The 25587-nt window shown below is 40.2% G+C and overlaps 1 protein-coding gene and 1 pseudogene across 4 annotated transcripts in view; one reads left to right on the top strand and one right to left on the bottom strand.

The window, feature by feature from the left end:
• The window catches only part of LOC146311420 (coiled-coil domain-containing protein 85C-A-like), a 51820-nt gene extending 33200 nt beyond the window's left edge, over positions 1-18620 (top strand). The window contains exons 2-7 of one of the 4 annotated variants that reach the window (XR_014772336.1): positions 6342-6421; positions 11579-11671; positions 13657-13749; positions 14837-14935; positions 16906-16996; positions 17657-18620. Coding sequence is in view for 3 of the 4 variants with exons in the window: in XM_084743284.1 (XP_084599410.1) it covers positions 6342-6421; positions 11579-11671; positions 13657-13749; positions 14837-14935; positions 17657-17746 (455 nt within the window). In the remaining variant the exon portion in view is untranslated. The remainder of the gene's footprint in view (positions 1-6341; positions 6422-11578; positions 11672-13656; positions 13750-14836; positions 14936-16905; positions 16997-17656) is intronic. The other 3 variants (XM_084743285.1, XM_084743284.1, XM_084743286.1) reach the window with 3 other exon arrangements.
• A 2736-nt stretch (positions 18621-21356) lies between these two features.
• Positions 21357-24056, bottom strand: LOC146311419 (general transcription factor II-I repeat domain-containing protein 2-like; annotated as a pseudogene).
• Between the last annotated feature and the right edge of the window lie 1531 nt (positions 24057-25587).

Raw genomic sequence — 25587 nt, 5'->3', positions numbered from 1 at the left:
TATTATATTTTGGGACTACAAGTTGTATTTCACTGTAGAACCCTGTGTTGTAGAATGATAAATAAATGAACTGTGTACCTTGTATCTGAGTTTAAATATTGTAATTGGTAGCAAGAGGTGAAGTCACTTTTTACTTCACAAAAGTAATGGAAAGTTACGATACTTTAATATTGTGATACTTGGTTACTGACTACATATTGTACCAGGTAATCAGTTCATTTTTAAAATAACCCTCCCAACCCTGAGTACTACAACAGTATTGTATTGCACTTTAATCTAAATACTGTAATGTAACTAAGTGTGAGTACTATTAATCTAGTTGTCTGGTTAAATACTGCATTATATTCTGGATGTTGTATACAAGAGTGCAGTGGCTGGATTCCAATGCGTCTTCTCCTCATTCATCACTTTGTTTCACTCTTTGATCCTCTCATGCAAGTCTAAAAACACAGAATAACTGTTCATACAGCAAGAATCAGCGTGGGAGCTTCAAATTACTCCACAATGACAGACTGAGAGAGTGGGGACGGGTGTGGAATAATGTGTCCTCTGTTTGCTTTAGCAGCTCCACTAACCTTCTGCAGCTCAGCATCAGCAAAATGAGCAAAAAACGTCTGTGTGTGTGTGTGTGTGTGTGTGTGTTCAGTGTAATTGAAATCATTCCTGGGCTTTCCTGTTGGAGGACTGGCTTGATACATGGCTGTGAGCCAGAGCATGTGCTCATGAAGCACTGTAAGAGGAAAGAGAGGGTCAGTTATCTAAATATCTTCATCTTTCATCTTTCTCAAGGTCAAGTCAATGAATCCTAATCCTGGGGGGGGGGGGGGGCAGCTGAAGATATGACAGGAAAGGGGGCAGAGAAAGGGAATGACCCACAGTAAATGGGTGCAAGTGGAAGTCAAACCGGTGGCTGCTGCAAAGGACTGACAGCCTCAAGACATGGGCGCATGTTCTACCAACTGAGCTACAGTAGCACCTTGTCTCAAGATTATTTACTTCATATCAGTAGAGTTGGAAATGCTGCAGTCACAGCGCTGTCACTAGTCACTGACAGTTAAGCTAATGTGGTGACTGGTGAACTCATGTCCTTCCATTGTAATTTGATTTATTTGTTTTGATTTTTTTTTGTTTTTTTGTGTGTGTTTTTTTAAACCCCTTGTTTTATTTTGTCCTCCCATATACCACAGTCAAAAATAAGTGAATTGAGTGTATTTATTATTATTATCATAATGAATTTTTTGGTGGAGTTACTTTTGTATAGGAAGGAAAAGGGGGAAAAACAGAGAGAGGCAATTATTTCTGTTGACTGTTTTGCCAATTTCTAATAAACATAATTATCAAACAAGAAAAAAACAATGTTACGCTAGCTCTGAGAAAAAGTAATTTACTGTTGACTAAGCCCCACCCTCCTTACTGACTAGGTCTGTCAAGCTTTCCATTCTTGCGCTGCACAAATACAGAGTTAAGATTTAAATTGGCAGAACTTTGTGTCTGGCTGATGACGGTGGATTTTGTCTGATACAGACATTTTGACTGCTAGCAGATTTCATAGGTGTAGCTAGCTGATGTAAGCTAATGCCAATGCTAAACTCCTTGAGTCAGCTAAGAAGTCTGTCTCCAGCTGACTGTCTCCATCTGAAACATTTTAAAACGAGAACCTTGTAAAAGTGTAACAGCTGCATACATGATATAAGGTTAATGCTAACAGACTGAGGCTTAAGCTAGCTTACATCCCAGCAAACATTGGGTGAACAGTGAAATATGACACAGATATAATAGACAACACCGATGAATGTGGGAAAAGGAAGTAGAATGGTTTGTAAAATGCAGTGGTATCTAATAGTAGTAAGCTAGTTAGCTAGTACATGCTAACATCTGCAGCTAATGTTAGAGCAGATGAAGGCAAAGTTTAATCCATTCCTCACATGTTCACGTGTTTTTGGTTTTTAGAAACCACAAAAAAGGCACCACTGTCCAAACTCATGAGACACAGAGTCATGCTCTTCTTAGAGCTCCATGCAGACCACTTCAACATGAAGTGAAATGCAAAGCTTTACAGGTCTGCAGTGCCTAGTTACAGTTGCTAATCTAGGATTGGACAGTAATTGTTGGAAGGAGGGGCTTGGCAAAGCATCAGTTGGACCACTTATAATTTTAAAGACGAAATCTCTTTTTAGAAAATGGCAGGCATTCTGAAATAGAGAGGCATTAATAGTTTACAGTATCACCCACAGTTTGCAAGTTGTCAGGACAGTATCTGTATACTGGACTTTGCCAGATTTGCATACAGTTAGATAACTGCACCATGCTTTCCCATATGATAATTGTACAACAACTCAGTTTGATAATGTGTTGGAGGTTTGAGTTCAACCAAACTGCAACATGTCCAAGCTCCATGCGGCCCCTGCTGAGTTACAGAGAACAAACAGAGCATATATAATACGTGCACAGTCTGAAAGATTTGCTTTTTTGATATTTTTGTGTGTATGTGATAGTTGACCACGTAGACACATGCACAAGACATAGCAGAGACAGAGGGGTCGGACAGGTCACCCAGCAGGAATTGAGTCAGGGGTGTTACAGTTATGACGCCTGAATATGCTCATATTTAAATAAAATTGTAGGTTATTAGCTAATTATATTACCTGTGTCCTACAGTAGTGCCTGTAAGATTTTGCAGAATTATTATGTTTAATCTTCTGAATTTTGTTTGCCCACTATAGAATGATAACAGATGGGCAGCAGCATCATTGTTTAATGATGGACTGAATTTGATTGATCAAATTTTTTGACACTGCTGTAAAACTTAAATATTTCGTGTCAGACAATTAATTAAGAATATTTAAAAAATTTGAATTTTTATGCTGAAGCATTTTCAAATATTTAATGATTTCTGGGGTAATCTCCTACCTTGAGATATTTTCTTTTCATGAAATATAAGGCTTTGTTTAGTAAGCTACTAATGGAGATCTTTTCCTGGTTTTCTCTGCCTCCTTGGCTTTATTGCTGACTGAAGGTTGCATGAGGCAGCAGCTGCTACATATCATAGAAATGTGCAGCCTGTAAGTCACATGTGTTGGCCACATCCTAGGGATTCATCTGGAGGTAACCAAAGTCTGTTTCAGATGTGCCTGGTGACAATTTATGTATCTTCTCAGTGCTAGACCCTGGTACACCAGCATCTTTTCTATATACTGAGTGCATGTTGTGCAGCCTGTTAGACTCTGTCTGTAAACACTTCAATACTGCAGCAGTGGTTTTGTCATTCTGCTGGTGAAGCTCACGTTACACTAGGAGTTGAGGGTGGAGAATAGAATAGGTGTTATATGAGTAACAATAAAGTGTGTACAACACGTAGAACTTAATTCTTACAAGTGTGCTTGTTTACTTATTTTAATTCCACACCAAGTCTGTATAGAGTGCCAAAGACATGCCCCTTCCAATGTCCCACCATGGGACCTAACTACAGAAAAAATATCAACTGTAGTCAACGGCGAGAGACAAATTATTCTTTGATCCTGTTTGAATTGTGCCAGAAATCACACATATGATGTCAATTTTAAAGATATTTTTTTCAAGACAGTCACAGTCATACAACTGTTGAAGTATCAGACTGTGAAGATACATATAAAAAGGACTACACACCCAGAAGTCGCCTAAATTACATTATGACTTTCTCCCTCCAAAAGCTAACTTTACCCGCTGAAGCTATGATGCCAGTGTATTTTCATACCGGGATGTAGTTTGAATTGGCAAAGACTAACTGGGGAGAAAAATTAAAAAAGGAAAAAAAACCCCCAAAACTTTTGCTTCATGGTTTGCCTGATGGTCTAGTACTGAAACATTGCAAAAATGTTATGTAAATGTTATATTGCAAGTTAGGCTGTGTGTGGGAATCCTTTTGCAGCTTTTGGCTTCACAGCTGATAAAAGCACCAGGAGTGGTTGGATAAAACACTTCAGATAAAACTACTTTACAAGAGGCAGTGAGATTGGTGTGATGATGTATATTGTGCAAGACGCGAGATGTAGTTCATTGAACAGTTTCACACTAAACTAAACTAAATTACAACAAAACTACCTCAAAGTGGGACTTTCTTGACTTTTAAAATACTGCTTCACATTGACAAACAACATATGTGTAATTTGTGGCACAGTTCAAATCAAATCAAAAAATAATTTGTCTCTCGCCATCAACCATTGTTCATATTTTTTCTGAATTTAGGTCCCTGGGGCACACCAGAAGGGGTGTGGCTTTATCCAGAGACAAATTCAAGCCCTTTAATGTGCCTGATACTCACTGTTGGGGGTAACGAGTTACAAAACGGAAATGGATTACAGTAACGGGTAACGAAGTAAAGCAACGCATTACACTTAAAATATCGGTAACGAAACTACTTTACCAGGCTATAGGAACGCACTTTCCTGCATTACCCAAGCCGTGTTTGCCTGTGTGTAAAGTTCTGATCTGTTTAAGTGGTGCCAAGTCAATGAGCAACGTGTCTAAGCATTTGTCAGCACAGCATGGCAGTACCAAACTTATATGACATGGCTATGATGTTTGTTCATGTATCTACACGATAAATTAAGAAACGGGAAAGTAAAGTAATAAGTAGTGAAGTTTTTTTTCACTTTTCAAATGCAGTAACTAGTAAAGTAATCTCATTACATTTACAGAAGTAATGAGTAACTAGTAACTAATTACATTTTTTGAGTAACTACCCAACACTGCTGATACTTCTCTGTAGTTGCCCCAAAAAGTAACTGGTACATTCACACATCTGTCTGGGAATGAATGACTACAACGTGCCATTTTAGGATTCATCTTGACTAGAAAAATCAAAGTTGTATGTATGCTGTATGTGGAGATTAAGATCAAGGGGGCAGCTAAAGGTGTGAAAAACATGCCAAAAACACAATGCATGACACACAGTGCAGGTTTCACTTTACAGCAGCATCAGATACTGTTGATGTCCATGTTGAACATGTTTCACACACTGTGCAGTTTAACAGTTAATGTGCTAACTGTGTTAGCACATTAACTGTGTGTGTTAACTGTTAACTGCCTTAATTTTTCATGGCATAGATGCAACAAGGTGCTGGAAACATTCCTCAGAGATTTAGGTCTTTATTGACATGATAGCATCAGAGTTTCTGCAAATTTGGCAGATGCATGATGTGAATCTCTTGTTCATGAATCCTGAAGTTGCTATATTGGCTTGGGATCTTGTGACTGGAGTACAGTGAACTCACTGTCATGTTCAAGAAACTAGTTTGAGATGATTTGAGCTTTGTGACATGTCACATTATCCTGCGGGAAGTAGTCATCAGAGGATGGGTACACTGTGGTCATAAAGGGATGGACATGGTCAGCAACAATACTCAGGTAGGCTGTGATGCTCATTTGGTACTAAGGGGCCCAAAGTATGCCAAGAAAACCACCACTGACTGAACTGTTGATACAAGGCAGGATGGATCCATGCTTTCATGTTGTTTACACCAAATTCTGTCCCTACCATCTGAATGTTGCAGTAGAAATCAAGACTCATCAGACCAGACAACATTTTTCCAATCTTGTGTTGTCCAGTTTTGGTGAGTCTGTGTGAACTGTAGCCTCAGTTTCCTGTTTTTAGCTGACAGGAGTGACACCCAGTGTGGTCTTCTGCTGCTGTAGACCATCTGCTTTAAGATTTGATGTGTTGTGTGTTCAGAGATGGTCTTCTGCATATCTTGGTTATAACGAGTGGTTATTTAAGTTACTGTTGCCTCTCTATCATCCTGAATCACTCTCACCATTCTCCTCTGACCTCTGGGATCAACAAGCCCTTTTTGCCCAGTGAACTGCTACTCACTGGATATTTTCTCTCTTGCAGACCGTTCTCTGTAAACCTTAGAGATGGTTGTGAGTGAAAATCCCAGTAGATCAGCAGTTTCTGAAATACTCAGACCAGCCTGTCTGGCACCAACAACTATGCCACATTTAAAGTCACTTAAATCACCTTTCTTCTACATTCTGATGCTCAGTTTGAACTTCAGCAGATCGTCTTGACCATGTCTACATGCCTAAATGCACTGAGTTGCTGCCATGTGATTGGTTGATTATATATTTGTGTTAACGAGCAATTGAACAGGTGTGCATCATAAAGTGGGTGGTGAGTGTATATCAAAACTGAGCACATGAGGGTGAGAGCAGAAGCACAGCCAACCAGGAAACAGAGATACTTTTCTTTAATCATATTTACTACTACTACTAGTACTACTGAAGTTGTGCTTGGATCTGATTATTGTTAGGTGTTGGTTCAGAAGTCACATTTATGCTTTGGTTTTACTTTTCTCATTCAGATGCATCAGCCAGCTACATCAGACAGCTGGAGAACAAGGTGAGGATGCTGGAAGATGAAAACAAGCAGCTGCTATCACAGGTAACTACTGCCATGATCAGCTGATGCTCTCATATGACTTCACACAGCAAAGAAGTGGAGCAACACATCTCTATGTCATGTGTTGGAAAAAGCTATAACATGGATATGGTCATTTAACTGTGTCAGGGTTCTTATAGGTGCTGGTAAAGCCTGGAAATTGCTTGAATTTAAATGTAGTGTTTTCAAGATATGAAAAGTGTTTGGAATTTGGACAAAGTGTTTGAAACTCCCTGGACTTTTTGGACTCAAAATCAAATCAGTTAATCCTGTCACAATCTTGTCACTTGAAAAAATCAAGTCTTTCCTGTAACAATTATGAGTTTTCTCAATGAGTTTTTGGTCCATAAAAAATGTTGAAAAATATCAATCAGCGTTTTCCAAAGAACAAAATGTTGTCCTCAAATGTTGTCTTGATTTGTCCACAACCCGAAGATATTCAGTTCACTGTCAGAGAGGAGTAAGGAAACCAAAAATGATTCATATTTAAGAAGCTGAAATCAGAGAATTTTTAAATCTTTTTCTTAAAAAAAACTACTGCAGACAGGTGACACATTTTGAAAGATGAAACTTTGTTTTCCTTTAATTTGTCTCCCTTCTATAGAATTCCATCACAACACAATTTTGGTTGTTTATAGTGCACTGGGGGGGCTCCTCACTCCTCCAGTGGATGGCAATACATTTGTTAGATGCAATTAGGGCTAGTCTGACAAAGCGGATATTGCCTCTCATATAACTGGCAAAACAGATATGTCCCCCAGTAATGTCAATCTTGGGTTGGTTGAGATCTCCACCCCGACAATACTCTTTATAATATCCCAGATAGATCTCCAGTACTGTTTCAGACATCTACATGTCCAGAACATGTGTACAAGAGTCCCTATTTCAGTCTTACATCTAGGACAGTATACTCTGTATAGCTACTACTTATTTTGTGGAGGTGATATGGCGTAAAGTAAACCCTGTGTATTAGGTTAAACTGTAAGATTCTGTGTCGACTGGAGAATGACTGAGAGCTATCACAGATCAACTTCTGATCAGAGTCCTCAAATGTATGACCAGTGTCCACTTCCCATTTAACCTTTGCATTGAGAACTCTACTTTCTGTAAGCTTCATGAGTTTGTTGTAGGTATAGGATAAAAAGCCTTTAGGGTTATGTTTTTCTTGCATCATAATATCTATTTGGAAGTCCTCTAGTGGAGTAAGTTTCCCACCCTGTTGTACTCTGATATAATCTCTAACCTGTAGATACTTAAAGCAATGTGTCACTTGAAGCCCAAAGGAGGATCTCAATTGTTGAAAGGTTTTCAAATTGTTGTGTTCATATAAATGTCCAAATGTATGTACACCTCTGTCATACCAATCTTGTGTGATACCATCCCTCAATGCCCCAGGTAAAACAGGATTAAAATGAAATGGGGTGGATCTATATATTTTCTTGACGCTTTGAAATTTTCCTCTAATCTCTTGCCATATTTTAGATGTGTGTTTTATCATTGGGTTTTGAGCTATGTCTTTCTGGCAGTGGTAGGAGTAAATAAACGGAACAGTTGATAAGGCCTCTGCTGTATGAGACTGTTCAATCTGTTTCCATGCCGGAGTATGTTCTAAGTCTTTAATCCATGTCCAGATAGCTTTTGATTGAGCAGCCAAATAGTATAACTGAAAATCGGGTAGGTTAAGCCCTCCCTGTTCAGTCAATCCGCAAAGAGTTCTGAGCTTGACTCTAGGAACTTTGTCATTCCACAGGAATCTGGAGAACTGTCTATCCATGTTTTTAAAAACGGCTTTGGGGAGTGGTGTTGGGAGCGCTTGGAAAAGATAGAGGAATTTGGGTAGGATATTCATTTTTATACAGTTTATTCTTCCAATTAGGGATATTGGTAGAGACTTCCATCATTCCAAATCAGTTTTCACTTTTTTAAATGGGAGGTCATCGTTGAGGGAGAAATTTTGGTATAATTGGTTCGGTATTTGCAAACCAAGATAAAAGAGCTTATAAGGTTTCCAATGAAAGGGAATGTTTTCCCTTGATAATTCTTGGGCAGCTGAATTTAGAGGCATTGTCACACTTTTATGCATGTTTATTTTGTACCTAGAGATGCAGTTATAATCATTTAATAAAGTGAAAAGGGCTGGGAGTGATGACCCCACTTTGGTTAAGTATAACGTAATGTCATCAGCATATAGCGAAATGACATGCTTTTCCTGACCCACTGTTATGCCCTCTATAACACAGTGTTCTCTTATTGCAATTGTAAGAGGTTCAACTGCCACTGAAAAGAGAAACGGAAACAAGGGACAACCCTGGCGTGTGCCACGATGCAGGGGGAAAGAAAAAAGAGATATTAGCATTTATTCGAATCATAGCTGATGGGTTTAGATATAGTACCCGTATCAATTGTATCAAATTTGGACCAAAATTCATTTTTTGCAGAACTGCAAAAAGAAAGGGCCATTCTAAGCGATCAAATGCTTTTTCAGTATGAAGCAAAAGGGCAATTACAGGGGAATCAAATTTCTTGGCACAGTGAATTATATTCAGGAATCTTCGAATATTATCGGAGGAAAAGCAGTTTTGGATGAAGCCAGTCTGATCTTTATTTATGAGGCTAGGAATCATATTCTGTAATCTCGTAGCTATTACCTTGGTAAACAATTTGTATTCTGTTGAGAGGAGGGCAATGGACCTATAGGACCCACAGAGATTTGGATCTTTACCTGGCTTTAGTAGAACTGTAATCAGAGCCTGTTCCAAAGTGTTAGGTAACTGATTTACTCCAATTGCATACTTAAACATATCCATTAACAGTGTAATCAAACTAGATGCAAAAACTTTATAAAAGTCCATGGGGAACCCATCTGGCCCTGGTGATTTTCCTCCTGTAAGCTTTCCTATGGCATTAGAACTTTTTTCTTGGTGATATCAGCCTCCAGATTGTCCCGTGTCTCCTGCGCCACCCCCGGAATGGCAAGACCCCCCAGGAAGTCATTCATGTTATGAGTGTCTACATCCTGTGAGCAGTATAGATTCTGGTTAGTGATGTGTCGGTCGCGAACGATCCGGATCTTAGAGCCGGCTCTTTGAAGTGAATGACGGGAACCGGCTATTGATTGGGAGCCGATTTGTTTTTTTCTCCTCTTTTTTTCTGTTAAAGTTGCACATGATTGGTGCCGTGTGTGTGTGTCCACACTGAGTAGAAGGGGGAGGGGAGGGGTTATAGACACACAATACAGTAAGCACATAAGCAAGTGGGAGGGAGACGAGAGAGAACATGCGCTACAGACAGAGACAACACGCTTGAAAGGTGAGAAAATACACTCGTTTGAGATGAACTGTGCCTCGCCTGGAAAGTAGACGAGATCAGGCGGCCGCAGCAGGAAGTGGAGACGAAAATACAGTCAAGTTGGACAGTTTTCAACAGAGTTAAGAGAGAATAGAAGAAGAGACCACCTGTAGGTTACCTGTAGTCTGCATACCATGATCACAGCTGAAGAAATAAAGTGCGTTCTTGATCGCTGATTGAGGTTAAAATAGAAGAGAACCCCCTTCTGATACATGTAACATCTGTTCTTTTATCTGCCTTGTAAAACCAAGTCATATATAAGTCATATATATAATCTTTATTATTATCAGACAAAATATCTGCTTGTTGACAGTTTAAAACTTCATTGCACAACAGAAGACTGATATATCCAGTGTCAAATATTACAATTACACAGAAAATTAGTAATTAATATAATATGTGGTGTTTGTTGTCAAAATTAAGCACTCTGCTTAATATTGTAGTACTCTCCTCCATGTTGAGTATGTTGAGTGTATAAATAAAGCCATATAAATAATAAACATTTGATATAATGTATGTTTTTTACATTAGTAATTCATTTTACATTATTTTGGGTAATAAATTAATTTGAGCAACCAAAAATCTGAGGAGCCACTTGGGAGCTGAAAGAGCCGGCTCTTTTTAGGGAGCCGAGCCAAAAGAACCAGCTCGCTAAAAAGAGCCGGAATTCCCATCACTAATTCTGATAAAAGTTCTTAAAAGCGTCTTTTATGAGTTTAGGATCATGGACTACAGCGGTACAATCTCTGGCCTTGACTGAAGGGATACATTTCAAGCTGTCCTCCTTTCGGATCTGCCACGCGAGTAATTTACCACTTTTATTCCCATGGCAGCCATGGCCATGGCCATAGCCATGGCATTCTCAACCGTCATAGTGGTTAGCATGTCGCATTCAAGTCTTTTATTGTTTAACAAGTCAAAAGTAGTTTCCTTTTGTATTCGAAAATGTTCTTTTTTGAGATTCCAAATCTCTAATTCAAGTGTTTTGATTTTTAACTGGTGCTGCTTTTTTTCCATGAGGCATAACTTATGGTCTCCCCTCTCAAATAAGCTTTTAAGGATTCCTAGACCATGGATGATGAGGCAGTCCCTTTATTTATGCTTAGGAAACTGTTTATGTTGTTATTGATAAGTTTAATATAATTTGCATCATTTAGCAGATGTAGTGGAAATCACCATAGTCTGTCAGTACTTCCAATGTTCTTCAGAGTTAGCACAAGCATGAGAGGAGCATGATCTGAGTGGGTCATCGGTGATAGGTGGATCTTTACAGCATGAGCAAGAAACATATTTATCCTGGAATAGCTTTTATGAGCATGTGAGTAGAAAGAGTACTCACGTAGTAGTTTATGTCTTTCCCTCCAGACCTCCACAAGCTTGAAGTCTACCATTTCTTTCATTAATACTTTAGCTGCTTGAGTTAGAATTTGGGGAATAGTGGATGATCGATCTTTTGACTCCAAAACAAGATTCATGTCTCCACCGATAATAAGCTCATTAGCAGGACAGGTAAGTGTGAAAAACAGACAACTATAATATCGTTGTGGACAAAACAAGACATTTGAGGATGTTATCTTGGACTTTGATCAACATTTTTTTCCATTTTCTGATGTGAAGAAAATAATCAACTGATTAATTGATGATGAAAATAACTCTTAGTTGCATGACCCATTTTTTTTAAAAGAATTTTCATCATTCATTATCATATTTATCTGCAGTAAATCGAAGATGACTTCTGTTTATTGGAATGATCGTTTTTCCATCATGTTTTAATAGCCTGTCTCTCTCTGTCTGTTTTTGTCTTTCTACCAGACAAATGGAGAGGCCGTAAAGACACTGAGGACGGGTTTGGCTCTTTATCATTCAGAGACTCAGCTCTCACAGTACCAGGACAGCATGTACAACGTATGTCCACTATTGTGTGTGTGTGTGTGTGTGGGTGACTCATACCAATAACATAGAAGCAATAAGAGGTCAGTCTCAGAATATTAAGAGTTCATATCTGCTCTTGTTTATCTAGCTTTACTTTACTCTCTTTTCCTCCTGCACTCCCTCTATCTTTCACTTTGATTAACTTCAGTTGGATTCAGTTTGTGCTTCATTTGAATAACACCAGCACAGAGGAATTATGTCTCCTGCAAAACAGTGACAATAATCTGATGAGAACAGATTTAATATTGCTCTCATTCCCCTGAGTAATGACAATCTTACTAGTCCCAGCTAAAATGAAATATGGCCTCTGCTTGTATAAAGAGGGAATTTGAAAATTGTTGTTCATTGTTATTGTTTATTTCAGGCGTTTATTAACGCGCCTCCAGGTCAGATTGTTGCCATCTACAGTAGCTGTGTTTACACAAAGGCTGTGTGTCACTCATAACCTCATATAACCACCTCTGTCAAATCAATTTCATTTCACATCATTTTGGGGAATTGTTGCAGCCTAAATGCCTGATTTTACAGGAGTTTTTCTAAAATAAATGAAAATTCTGTAAAAAAAAAAAAAAAAAAAGTGATATTTTAAAAATTCTTTTAATCTTTCCTTTGTATAATTCATTAAAAATCAAATGCAGTCCAGAAACAATTCCCAAACAATAGAAGTAAAGGATGGCCAGTTTTCAAACATAAAAAACAACTGAAAAAAAAAAGCCTCCATACTGCTTGTTTGGAGTAATTCAAGTCTCCTTAAGTCCTGACATGCCGTTTGCACACCATCACACCACACACACCCAGTTCAGACAGTGTGCATGTGCATGTGAACGTGGCTCCAAGCTAAGGATCTACAGTGAAGATTCAGGTTAAAGACATGGTTAAAATAATATTTTTTAGTCAACTTGGCATGTTGGGGCTTTAGGAGACTTGACTTACACTCTATGAGCAGTATAGAGGTGTTTATGTTGTTATTTTCTTGTTTGTTTGTTTTTTCTTTTCGTTTGAAAACTGTCACCATTAATTTCTGTAGTTTGGGAGATTCTGCAATGCTGCTTTCTTGTGAAACTTCAGCAGTGTTTTGCGGACTAACAAAATAAACCCGACCCTCAATCAGCATGACGGTGAGTAGATAATGACTGAATTTTCATTTTTGCACGAACTATCTCTTCAAGTTTCTGTACAGATTAAACAAACCAGATTTAACGTGTTAATCAGTGAGCTTTAGAGGGACTGATAGGTCATTCTAGTTGTCTCCCCTGGTTTTTTAGTCTTTATGCTAAACTACGCTAACTGACTACTGAATAAAGTGAGTTACTGAGTTATTCATTTTCTTATCTAAATTTCTTATCCTTTAAATGATGCTGACTTTTTCTGAGCCGTGTTAAGCCACCCTCTAATTAAACTGTTGCTTCAGTGGACACCACAGCACTGATTCAATAATAGTGTCAGTGATTCTTTGTGCTTCCTCACAGTGGCTCACATAAACAGGACATCTAATCAGATCATTGAATTTATGTGTAAATGCTTGTGGAAACGGTTAATGAGTCGTAGGAAGAAAAAATATCTTGTGTCAACGCAGATCATTTGGTTGCATCATTGAAATGATTATAAAAGAGAGGACTGTGGCAGAGAGGTGGATTCTGTATCACTGCTGACTGTCTCTCCCTGTAGCAGATGCAGGACATCCTACCTCACCTATTGATAAGTCTGAGTTATCCTCTCCTATTTTACTGTAAACACAGCAGGTCTACTGCGCCTCCTGTCGCCATGGGAACGCTCACACACCACCTCAGGAGTGCTGCTGGCTGCTCCTCTTCTTCTTTTCTCCAGAGTTACTTTTCTCTTTTTTTTTCTTTTCTGTCACTGCTGGCTATTTCTGCTGTATACCTCTACATTTTTTGCTGTCTGGTCACTTGTTGTTTACAATGATTGTGATCAGAGGGTGCTACCTGCTTCCCCAGGGTGCTGCTCAAACCCCTAGCAATGAACCCTCCCCAACAGGGCTCTACCTCCCCCAAGGGCAGAAACCAGAAGCTGTAGTCCACGCAATGAAGGTAGGCCAAAAGCCAGCCTGTGGGAACAGTCTAAGCGCATGTAGAGTTTGCTAGTTAAAGGGACAGTTAAATTAAAATCAAAACTACGTACCTTACCTGCAGTGCTATTTATGCATCTAGATCAGTGATTTCCAAAGTATGGGTGGTGGCCCACTGGTGGGCCATGAAGGCCCTGCAGGTGGGCCTTAAGAGATCATGAAAAATACATTGAAAATAACATTTTAAGTTTCAACTTTGTACAAAATACATGGTATTAAAATAATAATCACAACGAATTAATCACATCCATGGTATTTAAAGTAGCTGTTTTTCTTCATTTATCTGACCTAATTTAACTGTATTTGGTGACTTGTCACATTAACACCTGAAAGTACCTCAAATCTTGTCATTGGTACAATTTGTCTCATGAGTTGTGTTTAAAGGCTTGGGTGGGCCTCAGAGGATTTTCAATTTTCATATTGGGTCATGGCATTTGTAAGTTTGGAAATGGCTAGTTTTGGTGTGAGTTGCAGAGTTTGGTAGATACTGGCTTCTCTTGTGACGAAAAGAAAAATTTTAAGAACTCAATGGCAGTGTCTTTTTTCACTGGTGTGATGAGCCTTTTCATGTAGGAACTATTTTAATACTACCATAGAAAGAATGTAGCTCTCACATGAAACTGCTCACAATAAGGTTGAGAAAAAGCAGAATCTCTACAGCAGATATCTCCAGACCTCAGCAGTTCACACCAAAACATGGATGGATTAATGGTGCTGCAGGCTAGAGGAAAAATATGTACTTGTGCAAAAGAAAACCAGGTATATGCTGAGGCTAATTATGGGTAAATAAACATCGCTTCAATTGTTTTCTGCTGTCATTGACATAAAATTATTATTCTTCCTCCTCAGTCAGTTAACATAGTCCATTCTGGGTTTAATTGCAGTTTTGATTGAGATGCTTAGAGAGGACTGATGCAACAGTATATGCAAACGGCACAGCATAAAGGCTTTATTGAGAAGCCTGAGCTTGTGAATATACTGACATATATTTGTGTTGGTCATTATAATATTGTTTTGCTCTGTGAATATGTGTGTATTTGTGTGTGTAGGTGCTGGAGGTCCATGAGAAGCTAGACAGGCAGAGTTCACAGGAATATGATGAAGATCTTAGTGAGAAAGAGAAGGCCATCGTCAGAGAGATGTGCAACGTAGGTTTATTCCTTTCTTTCTTTCTCTCTGTCAGAATAAAATAACAATCTATAAATCAGTAGATGAAGTATAATTATATTTAATGAAATATTCAAACCTAAGATGTTTGTTTGCGGCTGTACTATTAAAGCAAATGGAAATACTATAATCACATATCACTTTTCCAAAATCTCAGCCTGATGTTGTTGAGACCTTTAGAAAATTTGTAATTTAAAAGGATAGTTAACCTGAAAATTCAGTCCACAAAAGGCTGCTGGAGTTTCACAGGAAAACAGCATTGCAGAATCTCCCAAACAATAGAAGTGAATGGTGACCAGTTTACAAAGAGGGAAAAAACAATTGAAAAAATAAATAAATAAATAAAATGCCTCCATACTGCTCTTCTGGTGTAATCCAAAGCTCCTAAAGTCCTGACATGCCAGTCACTTGTGTGTACACACCATCACACCACACACACTCAGTTCAGCCAGTGTGCATGCACACGTGAAAGTGACTCCAAGCTAAGGATGTACAGCAAAGATTCTGGCTGGTGGAAATGACGCCTTTCAAGTCAATTTGGTGTGTTGGGGCTTTAGGAGACTTGAGGGGTATACTACGAAGCAAGCTCAACACAGCCAGGCGTTCTTTGCATGATCTGGATCGACAAATCCTAAAACCTCAGTCAGAGATAACGGGTATCACGATGGTGGTTATCAACTCATTTTGTTAATCCAGGCTTTCGTCTTCAGACTCTGTGCGCGCTCACATAAAAGGGGCGTTTGTTGCATCATTTGACTCTTCTTCCGCATGAAATGAAGCGATCGCGAGCCACTTAAGTCAAAATCATCAAGTTGTTATAATTATGAGCTGTGGAAAATATACAAAATACATTATGGCAAAAAGCAACATTGCTGTTGCAAATAAAGCAGGAGAAGAAGAATGATGTCAGAAAATGACTGCTGGACTAAATGTGGTCTTAATGCTGCTGTTTATTCTAACATGAAAACTGCACATTAAACAATAAAACTCCATACAGCAGATTTAAACATGATGAAGTCTGTCTGACACTGTCCTATGATGACAGAGACGTGGAGATCACTTAAGTTTTTGACCAAACCAACGTAAAATGAGTGTAAATGATTAAAGATTGTCCGTGATAAATGATGATGAATTTTCTAATCAGTGATCTGAGCTGCAATATCACAAAGACAAAACAGATAACAGTAAGAAGTATTCAAAGTGTCTGTAGTTGCTTCATCATTATTTTACTGTGTGGATTATATACAATGAAAATTTAAAGTGTTAATATGATCTGGAGCAAACGGGGAAAATGACTCTGCATCACCAAACGAAGGTTACCATCATGACAGCGCGATGTATACCGTTTGTGCTGCTGTTACATTTTTACATTATATGGATTTGTTCGGTGATATTACGAACATACAGCTCAACAACTTTTCATTGTTAACCTCCTCCCTCAGTTTAAAAGTTATATCACTCATAAACAACCTTGTTAGGACAATAATTAGTTAAAGAACGGCGCGTTTTACAGACGATTTAATCATAAACTCTGAACATAACCTGCTCCCGACCAGGTTATGAGTTTAGCATAAGTTACCATGGTGATCTAGCCAGGTTAAAAGAGAGCCACCTTTGTGACACTGAAAATCCTGGCTTTAGACTCAACATAGCTTGCTAACCCATTAATCTCGCTTCGTAGTACACCCCTCTGGATTACACAAGATGAGCAGTATGGAGGCATTTTATGTTTTCTCCAGTTGTTTTTTTTTCCCCCCCATTTGAAAACTGGTCACCATTCACTTCCATTGTTTGGGAGATTCTACAACACTGTTTTCCTGTGAAACTGTTGGGGCTTGAAGAGACTTGACTTACACTCTACGAGCACTGTGGAGGCTATTATGTTGTTATTTTCTTGTTGTTTTGTTTTGTTTTGTTTTGTGTGAAAACTGGTCACCATTCACTTCTGTAGTTTGGGAGATTCTGCAATGCTGTTTTCCTGTGAAACTCCAGCAGTGTTTTGTGGACTATAGAACTAAACCCACCCTTCAATCAGCATGAGGGTGAGTAGATAATGACTGAATTTTCATTTTTGCGTTAACTATCCCTTCAACAAGATATTAGAATGAAGTTCTCTGGATCTGAACAAAGTTTTCCCACAGAATTAGAAGTAGTTTTCATTTTTTATTATTAATACTGTATTTATGCTTGATAAATTGGCAGTTGATATGAATATAGATATAGAGTAATATAAAATGATACAATTATCATCTGCAAAACATTATAAAATGTGTGTGTGTGTGTGTGTGTGTGTGTGTGTGTGTGTGTGTGTATGTTGTGGCCTTGGGGTCTCCACTTGTGATGGTCTAGTGCATTCTACCCTAATGAAGTGAGAAATAAAAGACTAATCATAACACAGACACCCTGACCTCTCTCTCTCTCTTTTTCTCTTTCTCTTTCTCTCTCTCTCTCTCTCTCTCTCTCTCTCTCTCTCTCTCTCTCTCTCTCTCTCTCTCTCTCTCTCACACACACACACACACACACATTTTCATGTCGTTTTCGTCTCACATTTATCTTCACATTGACAAGAGAGGACAAATAAACTTAAAGTTTTAAGACTAATCTGGCATGCAACATAGAATATCAGCAGACTTTCTGAGGATTCTGACACTTTGTTTTCCTCTGATGTTGTTGTCTGACACTGCACTCTTTCTTCCTCTCAGGTGGTTTGGAGGAAGCTGGGTGATGCAGCCAACTCTAAGCCTTCCGTCCGACAGCAGCTTTCAGGGAACCAGTTTAAAGGGCCTTTATAGATGGAACCACCAGTGGTCTATAGTGGTAAACTTACACAACTAGTTTGGATTGGACGCTTTTCAGCACAATGTCAGCTCTCTGTGGCTGTCACACTGCAGCCTCCCCAGCCTGAACTAAACTGAGTGATAATGGATGTACTGACATGCCAACACTGGAGGACTCTGGCAGTCACAGCTCTGGTACAAACAGACACACAACAGGCAATAATCTGGGTCACAGACTCAGACTGTATGGAAGTATTTAACGGCTGGATTTGGGTGTGGAAATGGAAAATCCACATGTGAGAATGACTGAAGCCTGGAGCTCCAACACAAGCAGCAGTCACCCCGGCTTAATGTGATCAAACAAACACAAGCAGAAACACTCACTATAGGCCCTAATATCTGTTACTACACACACTCCTAAGGAATGCAACTTGTAAATATACATTTGTGTTGATATTGTGCTTGAAGAGAGATGTTGGAGGCTTTCCATATTCTGTTCAGTTGAATATGTTTAGGGGGTTGTTAGAAGAATTGTAGCTCAACACTTCTGCATCAGTTCTCCACTCAGCTATGCCACTTTGGGGACAGAGGACAGCAGTGCATTGTCTTAAAGGGATAGTTCACCCAAAAATGAAAATTCAGTCATTATCTACTCAACTTCATTCTGATTGAAGGTCGGGTTTAGGAGACATAGATTACACCTGACGGGCGGTGTGAAGGTATTTTATCTTTTTTTTTGTTTTTTTTTTTGGTTGAAAACTGGTCACCATTCACTTCCATTGTTTTGGGAGATTGTGCAACACTGTTTTCCTGTGAAACTCCAGCAGTGTTTTGTGGGCTAAAAAAATAAACCCAACCATCAATCAGCATGAGGGTGAGTAGACAATGACTCCATCCATCCATTATCTTTCGCTTATCCGGGGCTGGGTCGCGGGGGCAGCAGTCTGAGCAGGGACACCCAGACTTCCCTCTCCCTGGACACTTCCTCCAGGTGTTCCGGAGGGAGCCCAAGGCGTTCCCAGGCCAGCTGAGTGACATAGTCACTCCAGCGTGTCCTGGGTCTTCCCCGGGGCCTCCTCCCAGTGGGGCATGCCCGGAACACCTCCCCAGGGAGGCGCCCAGGAGGCATCCTATATAGATGCCCAAGCCACCTCAGCTGACTCCTCTCGACGTGGAGGAGCAGCGTCTCTACTCCGAGCTCCTCCCGGGTGACAGAGCTCCTCACCCTATCCCTAAGGGAGCGCCCCGCCACCCTGCAGAGGAAACTCATTTCAGCTGCTTGTATCCGAGATCTTGTTCTTTCAGTCATGACCCAAAGTTCATGACCATAGGTGAGGGTAGGAACGTAGATTCTTTCCCACAACAGACCGGCACAAAGACTGCATTACTGCTGCCGCCGCACCAGTCCATCTGTCAATCTCGTGCTCCATCCTCCCCTCAATCGTAAACAAGACCCCAAGATACTTAAACTCCTTCACTTGAGGCAGGGACTCTCCTCCGATCCGGAGGGAACAAGCTACCTTTTTCCGGTCGAGAACCATGGCCTCGGACTTGGAGGTGCTGATTCTCATCCCAGCCACTTCGCACTCGGCTGCAAACCGCCCCAGTACAAGCTGAAGGTCTTGGTTCGAAGGAGCCAACAGAACAACATCATCTGAAAAAAGCAGAGATGAAATCCTGTGGTCCCCGAACCGGACTCCCTCTGGCCCCTGGCTGCGCCTAGAAATTCTGTCCATAAAAATAATGAACAGAACCGGTGACAAAGGGCAGCCCTGCCTGAGTCCAACATGCACCAGGAACAGGTCTGACTTACTGCCGGCAATGCAAACCAAGCTCCTGCTCCGGTCATACAGAGACCGTACAGCCCTTAGCAGAGGGCCCCGAACTCCATACTCCCGAAGCACCTCCCACAGAATGCCACGAGGGACATGGTCGAATGCCTTCTCCAAGTCCACAAAACATATGTGGACTGGTTGGACAAACTCCCATGAACCCTCAAGCACCCTGCGGAGGGTATAGAGCTGGTCCAGTGTTCCACGACCAGGACGAAAACCGCATTGTTCCTCCTGGATCTGAGGTTCGACTATCGGCCGAATTCTCCTCTCTAGTACCCTGGAATAGACTTTACCAGGGAGGCTGAGGAGTGTGATCCCCCTATAGTTGGAGCACACCCTCCGGTCCCCCTTCTTAAATAGAGGGACCACCACCTGGTCTGCCAGTCCAGAGGCACTGTCCCCAACTGCCACGCGACATTGCAGAGGCGTGTCAAGCAAGACAGCCCTACAACATCCAAAGACAATGACTGGATTTTCATTTTTGGGTGAACTAACCCTTTAAAGGTGTGTGCTCCAACAATGGTGTGTCCACAGTCAGCAGTCAGCCGTGTCAGGAGCCTCTGTTTCTGATGAAAAAGACAAAGCTGAGAGTTTTTTCTCTGCTTTGATATTTCCTTTGATTGAGTCAATGACTTAGGCAGAGCTCAACATCAAAACTTTAATCTGTCTACTGTAAATTCATACAAAACAATGTTTTATGTCAGGATATTTCTATTGAAGCTATTTCTGTTATATATTCATTTTTTTTTATCAGGTCCAGAGAAAATACATCAGTCAATAGAATCATTAGAGTGCAAAGTGACCTTTCTTGAGAATTGTTCCTCCCTCGTACACCAAACTGCTGACTTTTTTTTATTTGTGAAGAGCACAAAGTTAACAGTATCTTAAAAAGCAAAATATTTTCTTAAATTCAAATACACAGCTTATTTTGTCATTAGACCTAGTGATGAAATATTCCTCTATGACAGCATATTTTAGAGAAAGACCAGTGCTGTAATAAATACTTCCCCCCCATAGGTTACCATGGAGTAGCATGCCTTTATATTTTTTAACTAAATGAATATAGCTGAAAATGTATTTTAGGACTACATGATAATATGAAAAAATGAAAATGCCACTTTTAGATGATTTTGAAATAAAAATGAAGTACATATTCATTGTCAATGTGTGTTGTCAGTGGATTTGTGGCATTTAATGCAGAATGTGTGAAAAGTTGGAGCTTCATTGTTTGGCTTATGGCTCAATATGTTTAACACAAACTGGTTCTGAATTACAGAATTACATTACTGATAAAACAACAGTGGTGCTAAATGTTTGCTAGGCATTTTAGTTCATTTTTTATATTTCATATCTATATACTGAGTTCACCTTAGAATGACTGATGATCACTAGAATGTGATTCATTTCATAAATGATTAACAACAACTACAGACAGAGCAGCAGGAGAGTTCAGCCATACTGAGTTAGACATGATGTGGAAATGTCTGCAATGCAGGATGTTTGTGGAGGTGTGAAAGTGAATGTAAAAGCTACATATACTTTAGTTTATATTTGAGTAGACTGCCTCCAAGTGGCATATATGTAACACTACAGCAAACATTTCTTGTGTTTGAACACTGAATTTGTAATTGGATGCTTAATATTTGGGACAATCCGACTTGATTGTGTTTTGCAAAACTGGAATTCCAACAGTTTGCTTGGCCTGTTTCCCATCTCATAGTAAGTCAGACTGGTAAATCTAAGTGCCCCTGCCGCTTTGTCAGTCAAGAGTTCATCTAATTTTTGTTTCCAGTTCATTTTTATTTACAATTTTGCAGAGCTTTTATTGATTTAATAACACTAAATTATGTTTCAGTGCTCTGACTTAACTCACTCTGCTCCTGATCGCTCACACTCACATCTCCTCTGTTGTCTTTTTGCAACACGTAGTATCCTGCAACGCTTTGCATTAAATGAGATTTGGTTATACACAGCCTGGAACAAGTGAAGTGTAGGAGAGGTGCTTTTCATGCTATTGCCAGAGATTTACACTGTCAATCTGAGTCTGTCAGTGGCAAAAACAAGCACTTAAAGTGGATAAACTTAGATGAAGCGCATTTGCCCCCCAAAATCATGTTACAGCTCATTTCTTGGCTGCATCAGTCTCCCTCAGTACCAGACAAACTTCAAAATGAGGTGTCCCCATTAATCACACACACATACACGTGGAAATAGAGCCCAGGTTGAAAAATCATACTGAGTTTCAACCGTATTGGGGAGGCAGACATGGAGCCAGATCTTGTCTTGCCCAGCTGCAACAAGCAATGATGCCCATCATCAGTCCAGCAAGCCAGACTTGCCTGTCTCACTGACAAATTGCTCCATTAATGGAAACATCAAGTTAAATTTTCAATGGTTGAAGCCTGTTAAGAACTGTTAATTGTTAATAATAGGCTCATTTATGGCTTCATGGCAAGAAAATATAAATGTAGCCGACTTTATTTTTGATGGTTGGAGGCTAGACCTCTTGTAAATTGTTAATATTGACTATTTTGATATCTGCTATAGCAGGGGTGGGCAAACTTTTTGGCTGGTGGGCCAGACAGAGTTCTAAAATTTGACAGGCAGGCCAGTTGAGGAGCAGATGGATGGAGTGTTTATTTGTACTAATGTAAATGACATGTAAAACCATTATATAAAAGGTTTTGGCCTTTAACAGGCAGCAAAGCATACATATGCAAGGCTTATTGTAAAAATTATTTTACAACTGCATTTATTTAATAACAGTAGATTTACTCACGTACAATTCAGTGGGAACAGTGCTGCTGGTCTCCCATTTTTGCCAGTGCATCAAAGTCTGGGGTTAGTTTTGTTGTGGCGATTCTCAGGATAGATCTGAGGTGCTGGTCAGTTAACTTGGATCTGTGACAGGATTTGTTTTTGTTCATGACGCTGAATGTCTGTTCACACAAGTAGGTCGAGCCAAAGAACACCAGCATCTTCTGTGCCATTCTCCGGAGGTTTGGAAATGTGGCTTTGTTGAGTGAAGCATAAAAGTCATTCAGTTTAAGAGAGTTAAACTTCTTCCTTAAGGTGGAGTCAGACTGAAGATCGATCAGTTCCAATTGCAGGTCCTGTGGTGCTGTTTCAGGGTCCTGTGACAGGGGACAGGACACCAGCTGAAGTGACTTATCGATTCTTTCAAAATCAGAGAACCGACGGCAGAATTCTCTGTGCAGGTCATCCAGTGATTTGCTGTACTTCTTTGTGTTTCGGGTGGCCTCTTTCTGCGTGGCTAGTGTGGGAAAATGAGAGAAAGATTTGTTGAAATTTGTCTGGAGAATAAAGTCAGCTTGGTTTTGAAGGCTCTCACATTTGTGTACATGTCGTGCACAAACTGATCTTTTCCCTGTAGCTTCACGTTCAGCTCATTCATGTGGGAAAATATGTCCACAGCAAATGCAAAGTCACAAAGCCAGTTCTTGTCACTCAACTCAGGAAGTTCGTCGGATTTCCCCACTAACTCCAAAAAACGTGCAAATCTCCTCTTTGAGCTCCCACACTCTTTGAAAAACTTTTCCCAAACTTAAACTTAGTGGTTAAGCAAGTCCTGGTGATCTGCATCGGTTTCCTCTAGGAACGCAATGAACTGTGCTGTAGTCCCCTTGCTCATATAAAGTTCATAAGTTTTACCACTGGATTCACCACATGATTAAGCTGCAGTATAGACTTATACAGAGATTCCTGATGAATAATGCAGTGAAGGAAAACAACATCCTGGTCAGGGTTTCCCTCTTTCACTTTATCCTGGATTCTTTTCAGCAGCCCGATGTTTTTTCCAGTTAAATTTGGCGATCCATCCGTGGTGATATTGACAGGTTTACTCCAAGGTAGCTTCATTCTCTCGATGACAGCAGACACCCTGTCATACACGTCCTCTCCCCGTGTCTTTCCTTTCAGGGACTCCATGGTGAAAAACTCCTCCATTATCTCAAAACCTTTGTTAATCCCCCGGATAAAAATTAGGAGCTGGGCAGTGTCTTTTATGTCGCTACTTTCATCCAGTGCTAATGAATATAATGTAAAGGACTCTGCCTTTTTGTTTAACTCACTGGCAATATTTTCATCAATCAGTTCCACACGGCGAGTCACTGTCCTTTGTGATAAACTGATCTTTTCAAACTTGCCTTTGCTCTCCGGACATAAGAGACCTGCTGTGTCCATCATGCGGTCTTTCAAAAACTCGCCTTCTGAGAAAGGCTTGCTAGCCGTTGCCAGTTTGAATGCCAGCAAAAAACTTGCCTTGGTATTGGACTCTTGAATCACGGTTTGTCAGTGAAAAAAAATTTGCTGAGTCTGTAAATTCGCCAGCAACCTCTCTGCAGTAGTCTCCCGCTCTTGCGCCGACTGCTGGCTAGGATAGTTAGCATGCTTCGTTGCAAAGTGACGGCTGATGTTGTACTCTTTAAAAACTGCAACAGTTTCCTGGCATATCAGACATACCACTGTTGTTCAGACTGCTATAGGTTAATTGAAATAAAAATGAACCAATGTAAATGGTAATCAAACTAACTCACCAATGAATGAGCACCTGTTTGGTGTGTTGCTGTTTAGCTGAATCCATTTAGCAATGAAGTAGAACTGCTACTCAATTACATACAGCTTGGCAACATGGCTCAGCAATTTTGTCATTGCCTGGTAACCTGTCAGTCGTCTCTGCACAATAACCATCACAGCAAACATTCTGTGAGACTGTGTTGACTCAAAATCAAGGTTAATTTTAATACTTTGAAACAAATTATTGTGAAGGAGGCAGAACCTTTGTGTAATTTATACTGTGACTACCTGCTTGGTTGTAAAAGGGAATAAAATTAGTCCCTGTCATGACAACAGTAAGCTCTTGCTTCATAACTTTTGAAGTGCAAAACTTTCACCAATGTGAATGTTTTTATGCCACATTGTTGGCAGATGACCATGGCATATGCAGGATAATCAACTTATAGGTGTGCATGTTTTTTCTTTTTTTGAACGGTATGTTTGTTGAGGGAAGTTTGGGTAAGGCGAGAGAGTGAGCTGATTTAGAAAAACGGCCTGATGGTAAGAATGGCAGTTTTACTGTTAGAGTGGGGGAATACCTATCACGAAATCCACAGCAATATGACAATATGACCATGGCAACTTGGTACTGATAAGGGATGCAGGAGACCAGAACTGGGTTTGGTGGATGTCTTACTCTGGGCACACACGGGACAGGCAGAGACGAATGAATGAGTATCAGCCTCCATGGTTGGCCACCAAAACTGCCAACATAAGGCCAGAGTCCGGTTAAGTCCAGGATGACAGGTGAGTTGGGAGGAGTGGGCCCACTGGAGGACCTGAGAGTGGACAGAGTCGGGGACAAACAGATGATTAGTGGGGCCATTACCTGGGTCTGCCTGTTGGCTCTGGGTCTGTCTGACCAGCGATTCAATCTCCCAGGTGACTGCTGCGACGGAGGTGGGTGGCAGGATGGATTCAGGGTCAGAACTAATCTCTTCTGCAGAGAACTGGTGAGACAGAGCATCAGGCTTGATGTTACGGGTACCTGGGGGATAATTAAGGTGAAGGTGAATCTGCCAAAATACAGAGCCCACCTGGCTTGTTGGGAGTTCAATTGTTTAGCTGTATGGATGTAGGAGAGGTTTTTGTGGTCTGTCCATACCACAAATGATCAGCTCATTATCAAGCATCTGCAGAAGCAAAAGAAATTCAACACTGCATTTACTTGGGTCCCCAGTGTCACACTTGTCAAACCTGGAGTAGATCAGAGGAGCGGTTCTCGAGATATGATGGATAGAGGCCCCTTGCCTTCATGGAGAGATCTGCTTCCTCTCTCTGAAATAAAATGAATAAATAAATATTAAAACGATAATCTTATAAACAGCATTGAAAAAAACATAAGTGGCAAACACATGGCACACTCAGTACCTCCATGGAAGAGTAAGCATGTGAAAGGAAAATCACTGCCAGCTGTCTAAGAACTTAGCTGTCAATCATGTCATG

This window comes from Lutjanus erythropterus, chromosome 18, assembly GCF_056507025.1.
Source record: "Lutjanus erythropterus isolate fLutEry1 chromosome 18, fLutEry1.hap2, whole genome shotgun sequence".
Taxonomy (NCBI): Eukaryota; Metazoa; Chordata; class Actinopteri; order Lutjaniformes; family Lutjanidae; genus Lutjanus; species Lutjanus erythropterus.
The sequence above is the reverse complement of the archived record's forward strand: the minus strand, read 5'-3'. Positions and strand labels throughout refer to the sequence as shown.